Source organism: Marmota monax, unplaced genomic scaffold (assembly GCF_021218885.2).
Source record: "Marmota monax isolate L192 unplaced genomic scaffold, Marmota_monax_Labrador192_F-V1.1 WCK01_AAM20220418_F8-fsc00008, whole genome shotgun sequence".
NCBI lineage: Eukaryota > Metazoa > Chordata > Mammalia > Rodentia > Sciuridae > Marmota > Marmota monax.
The window spans coordinates 20,970,720-20,982,082 of record NW_026694432.1 but is presented as its reverse complement, the minus strand read 5'-3'; the positions used below and the strand labels follow the sequence as shown (position 1 = coordinate 20,982,082).

The 11,363-nt window shown below is 36.8% G+C and overlaps 1 protein-coding gene and 1 non-coding gene across 4 annotated transcripts in view; both read left to right on the top strand.

Annotated features, from left to right (window-relative positions):
- The window catches only part of Cep85 (centrosomal protein 85), a 35,278-nt gene that overhangs the window by 2,938 nt on the left and 20,977 nt on the right, over positions 1-11,363 (top strand). For 2 of the 3 annotated variants that reach the window (XM_046468687.2, XM_058571035.1), the window contains exons 2-3: positions 3,870-3,942; positions 5,811-5,963. In XM_046468687.2, coding sequence (XP_046324643.1) covers positions 3,888-3,942; positions 5,811-5,963 — 208 coding nt within the window. In that variant the 5' untranslated portion in view covers positions 3,870-3,887. Of the gene's footprint in view, positions 1-903; positions 923-3,869; positions 3,943-5,810; positions 5,964-11,363 lie in introns of those variants that run through there. The other variant, XM_058571036.1, reaches the window with a different exon arrangement.
- Positions 7,888-7,960, top strand: Trnaa-ggc (transfer RNA alanine (anticodon GGC)). Its single transcript has one exon. It is a non-coding gene; the product is annotated as a tRNA-Ala (tRNA).

Here is an 11,363-nt window from a genome sequence, read left to right as displayed (position 1 = left end):
TGGGAGGCTGCAGGAGGATGGCAAGTTCAAGGCCAGCCTCAGCAATTTAATTTATCAGGACCCTGTCTCAGAGTAAGAAGGATTGGGGATGTAGTTCAGTGATAAAGTGCCACTGGGTTCAAAAGAAAAAAATATATACTTGAAAATAATTGCATTTGTACTGAACAAGTACTACATTATTTTTGTTGTTGTCATTATTCTCTAAGCAATTTATATAGCATTTATATTGTATTAGGTATTATAAGTAGTATAGAGTTGATGGTGATGTTTGTTTTTGAGATGGGGTCTTGCTATTTTACCCAGGCTGTCCTCAAATTCCTAAGCTCAAGTGTTCTTCCCTCCTCGGCCTCCTGAGTAGCTGGAACAGGTTCACATCACACACCTGGCTTCTAGAAAATTGTTTAAAATGAACAGGAGGATGTACGTACATGTTATATGCCAACACTATTCTATATAAGGGATTTGAACATCTGAAGATTTTAGTATCTGTTGGAATTCCTAGAATCAGTCTCCTTTGGATTCAGAAGGACCACTATACACCCAAGAGTAGAATTGCTGAGTCATAGAGTGATTCTTTTTTAACTAGGAGTTTTCCTTTTGTTACCCTATTCTCAATTCATCTTAATTTGGAAAAGTCTCAGAATCTATCAGGCCTGTGATTTTGTTATCTTTCAAAGGAGAGGTAAAGGAAAGGATGTTTGATGTTGACAGTAATCACTAGTATGTAGGTAAGGAGGCTGTGTCATCATTAAGTCACTGGCCATAAATTAAATGGCTAGCCATAAGTAGAAGCTTTTATTACTAAGTAAAGAAAGCTTCTCTTTCCTAGGAAGAAGTGAGATTTTGGAGGATGGTACCAGTCCTATTAATGCAGTGAATTAGTGACTACTTGGGTTGTTGTTACTAAAAGAAAGCCGTAAAGGTCAGTAAAACATTAGAAAATTAGTACCATTTATCCCCCCACCTCCCCCTTTTTTTTTCCCCCTCTCAAAGTTGAATTTTATCTCTTAAGAATTGTGTGTGAATTGTCCCAACTTCTTTTGGGGCTCTTATAAATTCAGAGTTTACAAATTCATATTTCCATGTCTTTCAGGGACTGTACTGTGTGACACTTTTTGTTTTATTTATTTTTTATTGACACAAATTGCCAAGTAATAATAATAATAAATAGGCACTTGTGATGTGTCAGGCCTTGTGGTAAGTTATTATAAATCACTTAATATGAATTAGGTTGTGTCTTTATCACTTTTTTGGTGGGGGGGGTGCCTGGAATTGAACTCAGCATTGAACTTGGGCATTTGACCACTGAGCCACATCCCCAACCCTATTTTGTATTTTATTTAGAGACAGGGTCTCACTGAGTTGCTTAGTACCTCACTTTTGCTGAGGCTGGCTTTGAACTCATGATCCTCCTGCCTTAGCCTCCTGAGTTGCTGGGATTAGAGGCATGTGCCACTACACCCAGCTTTTATCACTCATATAAAGAAACTGAGGCACAGATGTATTGAAATTTTTGCCCAGTGTTGTACAGCTAACAAAACCAAAACTGGAAGTTCAGTGTGTTCAAGTATATTTATCCACATTTCAAATCCAAGTGATCTGAGCCCATGCTCTGAACCACTTCCCTCAAGTATGGAAATATAAGATACTATTATTTGTTTTTGCTAGTTATAACTAAACAGTTTTGTTTATACAGGAATTAGACTCTGCTGAATTTTCAGCACCTACCCTTAAGTAGAAATGTTTTAAGAGATGGAGAAATGGGAAGAAAATGCCATGTTCTGAACTAAGGATCAGAATTATTCTTATGACCAAGAATTCTGCCTATTTCTGTGCATCAACTTTGATTACTGAAGGAATCAGGAGTTTGTTTTATGTTAATTATAATTGTGGCTATAATACTTCACTCTTGGTTGGGTTCTTTAGTTCTTTTTTTACCCTACACTGCCATTATGTACCCCATGGCTAAGAAAAGCCACAGTTAAGTTTGTTGATTAAAAGTAATATTTACTAAAAATTACAACAATGGGCGGGCTCTAGGACCACACGGGATTCATACTGGGAATCTGTTTCTATGTTTTCTCTACTTGCTTTAGGAAGATAAATAGGGCAGATTATTGGGAGTTGGTTTCTTTTCTTTTTTGTCTTATTTTTTTGAGACAGGGACTTGCTCTGTTGCCCAGGCTCATCTCAAACTTTGGGGTCAAGTGATCCTCCCGTCTCAGCCTCTCAAATAGTTGGGATCATGTCTGACTGGTTTGCTCCCCTGACTCTGCTTATGATTCCCACCCCCCATATTATTTTATTGGTGCATCATAGTAGTATATAATGGTGGGATTTGTTCTTACATCTTCATATGTGTACATGATATAACAATGTAATTTGGCCAGTATTAATCCACAGCACTTTCCCTTCCTTCCCCTCTTCCAATTCCTGGTCCCTTTTGTCTATTCTACTGATCTCCCTTTGATTTTCATGAGATTCCTCCACAACCACCACCACCACTTTTCTTTTCCTTTTTCCTCTCTAGCTTCCACATAGGAGAGAAAACATGACCTTTGACCTTCTGAGTTTGGCTTATTCTGCTTAAGATAATGTTATCAAGTTCTATGCATTTTCCTGCAAATTACATAATTTCACTTTTCTTTATAATTGAATAAAACTCCATTGTGTGTATATACCTCATTTTCTTTATTTATCCATTGATGAACATCAAGGCTAATTCCATAGTTTGGCTATTGTGAATTCTGCTGCTATAAACATGGGTATTCATGTATCATTATAGTATAATGACTTTAATTCTTTAGGATAAATACTGAGGAGTGATACAGCTGGATCCTGGTTTGCTTTTTAAAATACTCATAGGAGTAAAATGTGGGAGAATACTTTAATATTTTATATGTTTGTGATATTATAAAATATATGTTTGTTCTTTGTCTAATTTCCTTGCATACTTGTAAAATCCTTGCAGTCATCAAAATGATGTGTCTTTTTATATGTTAATGAGTTGGATATTAACTGGCAGCCCTTCAGGATGGGGACTGATCACTAGAAAGAACAAGGCAGGGTCAGAGGGTGAGGACTTTGAGCCCCAACCTCTGAAGAAGAGGAGTGTTTGAAGATTAAGTTGCTCAGTGATTTAATGAGTCTTGCCAAAGTAATGAAGCCCCTATAAAATTCCACAAGGGTAGGTTTGGGAAAGCGTCTGGGAGGCTTTGTGGGGATTGTTAGAGGGTGGCACACGAAGAGGGCATGGAAACTGCATCTCTTCCCACATGCTTTGCCCTATGCATCTCTATCTGTCCTTTGTAATATCCTTTATAATAAGTCAGTAAAGGGTTTCCCTGAATTGTGATTTAGCAATTAACTTTAGCAAACTAGTCAAACTGAAGAAAGGGGGTCATGGGAACTTCAGTTTATTGCTAATTGGTCAGATGCATGAGTAAAATAATTTGGGGATCTCAGTGGGTGTCAGAAGTGGGACAGCCTTGTAGCACTGGGTCCTCAACTTGTGGGATTTGACACCAGTGAAACAATCTGGGGATCTCAATGGGTGGCAGAAGAGGGACAGTCTTGTAGAACTGAGTCCCCTACTTGTGGGATTTGATGCTATCTCCAGGTAGATAATATCAGAATCAAATTGTGAATTGAATTAGAGGATACCCTCTAATTGTGGTTGTCTCCTGCAAAATTTCTTGCTTGATTCATCTAGTGTCAAAAGTACCTTATGAGATTAAGTATAGTAGAAAGAAACTATGTTTGCTTTTTAATCCTCAGATTGATTTTGACAGTTTCTGCTGAATGGGAACTGAGTTACAGGGAATTAAAAAATAATGAGAGATTTGACTGGTTATTTCTTCATTCTGCAGTTGTCTCCAATAACTGTGATGGCCATGCAAGAGAAATACCCAAGTGAGCGAACCTCTCATGCTACTTCACCAGGTAAGTAGCCTAAATTTCCTGGATTCGATTCTGACTTTTGTTCTGTTATTTCATATTCTTTAAGGGACTGAGCACACAGCATTTGATGAAATGCTGGTACAAAAAGAATAGAGTAACATGGGGCTATATTGAATATAAAAACAGGTCTCTACTTGGAATTGTAAAGGAGTAAACAGTTATGTGCATTTATAAATACGGCAAAATAAGTCTCATTATAATGTATAACTATAATATACTAATAAATAGAAAAAAAAACAGGTCTCTTTGAGGGAACAGTTAATCATTTATCTGTGGTCCTATATGGCTTCCAACAAGACAAATGTGATTTTTGGGAGGGGAGGACATATAAAGAATTAGAACAGAATGACTTTGGAACATAGTTCCATTTGAAATTAGAAAACACAGCATTAATTACTGTGTTCTGTGTTGTCTTTGTAATACTCTTAGTGGGTCAGTCATTGCTAGCCCACAAAGGTTGGAATTCTTGGATGCCAGTAGTATCTCTAAAATGAATTGCCAAGATTTTAAAAGTTAAGTAGATATTAAGTAGGTATTTTAAGTATATATGTCAAACATATAAATGTGTAGACAGTCACTAGATGAGGTATGGTTCAATTAAGTAGCATTTTAGAAAAATTTTAATTTCTAAGTATTTTATCAAAAAAAGGACACATTTTAGGGCCGGTGTTGCGGCTCAGCGGTGGAGAGCTTTACCTCGCACATTCGAGGCCCTGGGTTTGATCCTCAGAACCACATAAAAATAAATAAAAGTATTGTGTCCAACTACAACTAAAAAATAAATATTTAAAAAATAAAAACAAAAAAGGACACATTGTATTCAGTTACATATGTTTTATTTAAAGCACATGGTTTTTTTTTTTTTGGTTTTTTTTTGAGAGAGAGAGAGAGAGAGAATTTTAATATTTATTTTTTAGTTTTCGGCGGACACAACATCTTTGTTTGTATATGGTGCTGAGGATCGAACCCGGGCCGCACGCACGCCAGGCAAGCGCACTACCGCTTGAGCCACATCCCCAGCCCCCATGTTTTGTTTAATTATTTCAAAAGGCCTGGCAAACTGTGCACTGTAACTAGAGAGACAAAGTCATATAGACTTACCAAGAGGTCAGATTATGTTGCTTCTAGCTACATTATACTAACTTAGTACTATAGTAACATTTTCTAATCTCAGGCTGCTCAGAAGTTCTGGTTGTTGTCTGTGTTGTTCATAAAAATTATTGTGGTGAATTCCCAGCAACTTGGAAGGCTAAGGCAAGGGGATCACAAATTTGAGACCACCCTAAGCAACTTAGTGAGACTCTGTCTAAAAAAATTAAAAAGGTGGGGGCTGGGGTTGTATGTAGCTCAGTGATAGAATGCTTCTGAGTTCAATCCCTAGTACTGAAAAAAAAAGTATTACAAATTACTGAGTATAGATAGATTGGGCATGTTCTTTCAAATCAGGCAATCCAGTATGACTCAAAGAATAGGAATACTTGGGGAAAGTTAGTTTGCTGTCACTAGAAAGCAGAAGTGAAAGGTAGCAAAGAGCGAGCAGAAGTAGAATAAATTAGGTTAAAAACATAGCAAAATGCTAAACTTGGAAGAAAGGAATAAGGTATTTTTAAGGATCACTTGCCTCCTACTAGATCAAAGAGTCTGTAGAAGAATATTTTCTGATTTCAACTTAAACTTTGAGACTTTATGGTGCTAGGGTGCTGGGTCTTGGGCATGCTAGGTAAGCACTGTACCACTGAGTCACATCTCCAGCCCCGCTTAAGTGATTTTTTTTTTAATAAAAACAATCATGTGGAGGTACCTCAGCTGGTTCACACTAAAAGGAGGAAATTTGTCTTTTTTTGTTTCAGGTTCCAATGTAATTCATAAGGGTAGTTCCCTGGGAACCGAATGGCAGACTCCAGTTATCTCAGAGGCCTTTCGGAGCCGCTTCAGCCGCTGTTCAAGTGTAGCCGACAGTGGGGATACAGCCATTGGCACGTCATGCTCAGATATTGCAGATGGTAGGTTGGATTAATGGTTTTTGATTACCAGTATATCTTGTCATTTTCAGATTGAGTTTTAGGTATATTGTCATTTCCAAAATATTCATGAGTTCATTTTATCTTAGTTTCCATTGTTATCCTATCTGACACAACTTTCTAATAGTCTTCTTGACCTCAAGTCTGTCCTTCTGCTTCTGGATTGATCTTATTAAACTAATTTCATATTTCATAGTTTCCCTTTCCTGCAAATCCTTTGATTGTTCCATTACTTGGAGGATAAGTTCTCAGGCCTCAATTCTTCTGTGATCTGGTTCTACCCACCCATTCAACCATTCAAGCCTATTTCTTGGTATCATCAAGATGTTATTTTATAATGCTTTGAAAATAGACTTTTTTTTTTTTTTTTTTTTTTTAATGGTTTTGTTGTTTGGTTTGGTAACTGGGCTCTTTTTTCCATCTTTAATCTAGCCCATTTGTGCTATTGCCATCTCCTTTGGTCCTTTCCAGCCGTGCTGATCTTATGACTATTTAGGATTTAGAAAAGCATCCCACAAAGACTTCTCATTCCTTCTACCCACTACTGATATCCTTCCTTTTTGCACCCTTTATCTTTATAATCTCTTGTCACTCGTTTTACACTTAAGTACTAACTACCAGCCAATGCTTTACAAGGGCGTTTTGTTTTTCCATTTAGATATTGAGGGCCTGGAAGGCAGAAGTCTAATGATAATAATTAATTACTGTTATATACTTTGAGATAGGTACTAGGCTGATTTTTTTTTCTGAATTATTTCATTAATGCTATTCTGTGAAGCATTCTATTTTATAGATGAAAAAGGTAAATTTCAAAGTGCTTGAATGAATTGATTGCAATTACAGAACTGGTCACTTTGGTACTTTATCAGATGAATTGATTGCAATTACAGAACTGGTCACTTTGGTACTTTATATTTTGTCATGTAAAAATATATCTACTCCACAGCTACTAGGATGACTGTAATCAAAAAGATAGGGCTGGGGATGTGGCTCAAGCTGTGGCGCGCTTGCCTGGCACGTGCGAGGGCGCTGGGTTCAATCCTCAGCACCACATAAAATAAACATAAAGATGTTGTGTCCACCAAAAACTGAAGAATAAATATTTTTTAAAAAAAATTCTCTCTCTCTCTCTTAAAAAAAAAAAAAAAAGATAATAAGGATTGTTGGTGAGAATGTAGAGAACCTTTATACATTGTTGGTAGGAATGTAAAATGTTACGGTTGCTTTGGAAAAACAGGTTGGCAGTTCCTCAAAAAGTTAAACCTTAAGATTCAGTAAACTCCTCAGTATGTCCCCAAGAGAAATGAAAACATGCATCCACACAAAAATGTACAAATGTTCATAGTAGAAACAAACCAAGTGTTCATAACTGGTGAATAGATGAGTAAAATGAGGTATGTCCGTATAATACAATAGAATATTACTTGGGACTGAAATTAAATTAAGTATTTATACATGCTGCCAGTGGATGAACCTTAAAAAAATTATGCTAAGTTAAAAAAAAAAAAAGCCAGATGCAAAAGGCCATATATAACATGGCCATATAATTGAAATATCCAGAATAGATGAATCTATAGGCAAAAAGCAGATTAGTGGGCTGTGGTTGTAGCTCATTGGTAAAGCATTTGCCTAGTAGGTGTGAGGTCCTGGATTTGATCCTAAAGCACCACATAAAAATGAAATAAATAAAGTTATTGTGTCCATCTACAACTAAAAAAACAAAACAAAAAACAGATTAGTGGTTTACTAAGACTGGGAAAGTTGGGGAAAATAGAGGAGTGTTGACTGCTATAGGGTAAGAGGTTTCATAAGTATACTAAAAACCATTGAAATTACATACTAAAAGTGGGTGATTTGTGTGGTTTGTGAATTATATTTCAAAATTGTTTAAAAAAATGAATAGGACTGGGATGTAGCTCAGTGGTAGAGCTTCTTTCCTGGCATGGAGAAGGACCTGGGTTCAATTCCCAGCACCATAAACAAATTTTTTAAAAGAACAAATATTTGGAAAAAATAAAACGAATGAAAAGGGAGGGGAAAATACATTTACTAATACTGGCTCTTAGACACCTAGCACTAATTTTAACAGTTTGATAACAGTGTTTATGGGGACTATGCTCAGTAAATATTAAGTAGAATTGAAGCCAAGTATGGTAGCACATGTCTGTAATCCCATCTACTTTTTAGGCAAAAGCAAGAGCATCACAAGTTCAAGGCCAATCCCAGAAATTTAGCAAGACCCTGTCTCAAATAAAATTTTTAAAATGGTTGCAGATGCAGCTCAGTTACAGAGTGCCTCTAGGTTCAGTCTCCGGTATAAATAGATAGATATTAAGTAGAATTGAATCATAGATTTCTAAATAGACAGTATTGTAAAAATCACTTAATCTAACTCCTTGTTGCTGGTGGATAACAAAAATTCCCTAGGGGTTAAACAACTTACAAAGATCCCACAGCTAAGTATCAGATTCTGGTCTCCTGACTATTTTCTTGTTCTGTTCCCCTACCCCCTTCTATTTTATTGGTTCTTTTTAGTTATTTATGACAGCAGAATCTACTTTTATATTATCATACAAGCATAGAATGTATCTTGTTCTAATTAGGACCCCATTCTTGTGGGTACACGATGGTGAATTCTCTGTGGTATACACAGTATTCTATATATTTTTTTACTGTAGTAGGCATTAAACACGTCATCTTGAATGCTAGGCAAACTTTTTACCACTGAGTTGTGTCCCCAGCCCTGATTGTAATATTTTTGACATCACTTGTATGATTAAGAGTTTATTATCCATTTAATTTTACTTATTAATGTTTTGTCTACATGTGTAGTCATGGGGCCTTTTCATTTTAACTTAATGGTAGGTATTATTAAATATCAAACATTGGTCTGAAATTTTCCCCCATTAAATTGGTTGTATTGCCGGTATGGTGGTGCAGGCCTGTAATCCCAGCCGCTCAGGAGGACCAAGAGTTCAAAGCCAGGGGCTAGGGGTTGGGGATGTGGCTCAAGCGGTAGCACGCTCGCCCGGCGGCCCGGGTTCGATCCTCGGCACCACATGCAAACGAAGATGTTGTGTCCACCGAAAACTGAAAAATAAATATTAAAAAAAAAAAAAAAAAAAAAGCCAGGGGCTAGGGCTGTAGCTCAGTGGCAGAGTGTTTTCCTAGCAAATGTGAGGCACTGGGTTTGATCCTCTGTACCACATAAAAATAAATAAATAAAATAAAGGCATTCTGTCCATCTACAACTACAAAAAATGTAAAAAAAAAAGTTCAAAGCCAGCTTCAGCAAAAGCGAGGCGCTAATAAGTAAGAGACCTTGTCTTTAAATAAAATATAAAATAGGTATGTGGCTCAGTGGTTGAGTGCCCCTGAATTCAATCCCCAGTATCCCCTCCAAGAAAAAGAAATAAAAAGAAAAATTGGTTGTATTTAATTCAGTCAAATTGTTAAACTGATTATGTGTGTCTCTGTAGTTGTTTAAGAGATGTGATCTTGCTGTGTTGCCAATATTGGCCTTGAACTCCTGGGTTCAATCAGTTGTTCTTTCTCAGCCTCCAGAATAGTTTGTAGAAACATGCTACCACGCCTGGCTATTAGTGAATTCTTTTAAAATTACAGTAGCCAAAGTCATCAGTCTAGAAGATTGTTTTGTTTTGTTTGGGTTTGGGTTTTTTGTTTGTGGTTCTGGTGATTGAACCTAGAGTCTTATCCATGCTAGGAGAGCATTGTACCACTGATTTACACCTCTGGCCCTTAGATTTTTTTTTTTTAAAGGTTTTTTTGGGGGGTGGGTATCAGGGATTGAACTCAGGGGCATTCAACCACTGAACCACCTCCCCAGCCCTATTTTGTATTTTATTTAGAGACAGGGTCTCACTGAGTTGCTTAGCACTTACCATTGCTGAGGCTGGCTTTGAATTCATGATCCTCCTGTGTCAGCCTCTACAACCGCTGGGATTACAAGCTTGTGCCCCTGTGGCCAGCATTTTTCTTCTAAAGAAATCAAGGGTTCTGTAATCGGGCTGGGAATGTGGCTCAAGCGGTAGCGTGCTCGCCTGGCATGCGTGCGGCCTGGGTTCGATCCTCAGCACCACATACAAAAACAAAGATGTTGTGTCCACGGAAAACTAATAAATAAATAAATAAAATTTTTTTAAAAAAAAAAAGGGTCGTGTAATCCCAGCTACTGGAGAGACTAAGGCAGGAGAATCGTAAGTTCAAGGCTAGTCTGGGCAATTGTGGAACCTGTCTTAAAAGTAAAAAGAGCTGGGGGTATAGCTCAGTAGTTGAACACCCCTAGGTTCAATCCCTGGTGCAGGGGCAGGGGGGCCCGAAAGAACCAGGGTGTCTTTTCTGTCTTTTTTTTTAATATACCGTATTTTGGGGTTTGTGGGTATAGAAATTGAACTCAGTCCCTTGCTCATGCTAAGATACCTCTGAGCTATATCTCAGCCCTTTATCATTATACATAAGATTGTTATCTTCATCTTTTTACTTTTTAAATTTTTTTAGTTGTAGATGGATATAATATCTTTTGTTTATTTATCTATATATTTATTCTGTTACTGAACTCAAGTGCCTCACACATGCTAGGCAAGCACTCTGCCACTGATCGACAACCCCAGTCCAGCTTATCTTAATCGTAACTCTTGCTTATTTTGTTCATGAATCTAACTTGGAGTCTAGTTGACAAGACATTTTAATACTGGTATAAAATAGTAGTTCATTGTTATATCTTTAAATTGAATAGGCTTGCTTTATATTCCATTCTTCATTAAGGTGTTTTACCTTCAAAATTCTTGAGGGACAGGGTAGAAGTAGATAAAACAAAGCTCATAGTACTTTCAGCTCTTTCTTAAAGGTGGAAATACAGATTGAGAATTCCTAATCCAAAAATTCGAAATCTAGGGGCTGGGGTTATGGCTCAGTGGTAGAGTGCTTGCCTGGCACATGAGAGGCACTAAGTTCAATTTTCAGCACCACATAAAATAAATAAATAAAATAAAGGTATTGTGTCAAACTACAACTAAAAAAAAAAAAAAATTTTTTTTTTTTTTTTCAAAAATCTAACATGCTCCAAAATACATAACTGTTTGTGCATGACAAATTTTGGAGCATGTTGAATTTCAGATTTTTTGATCAGGCATTTTGTATTTTAGAGTTTTGGATTACTGATGTTCAGCCAATAAAATCTATGCAGATATTCTAGAATTCAAAAAACTCCAAAAGCTGCAACACTTCTGATTTCAAGCATTTTAGAAAACAGATACTCAACCTATAGTTGCTGGCATAGTTCAAACTGCCATACTTCACAAACTACTGTGGAAATAAACAGTTGTGTTGCATTTCTCATGACTAAAACACTCAGGGTCACTC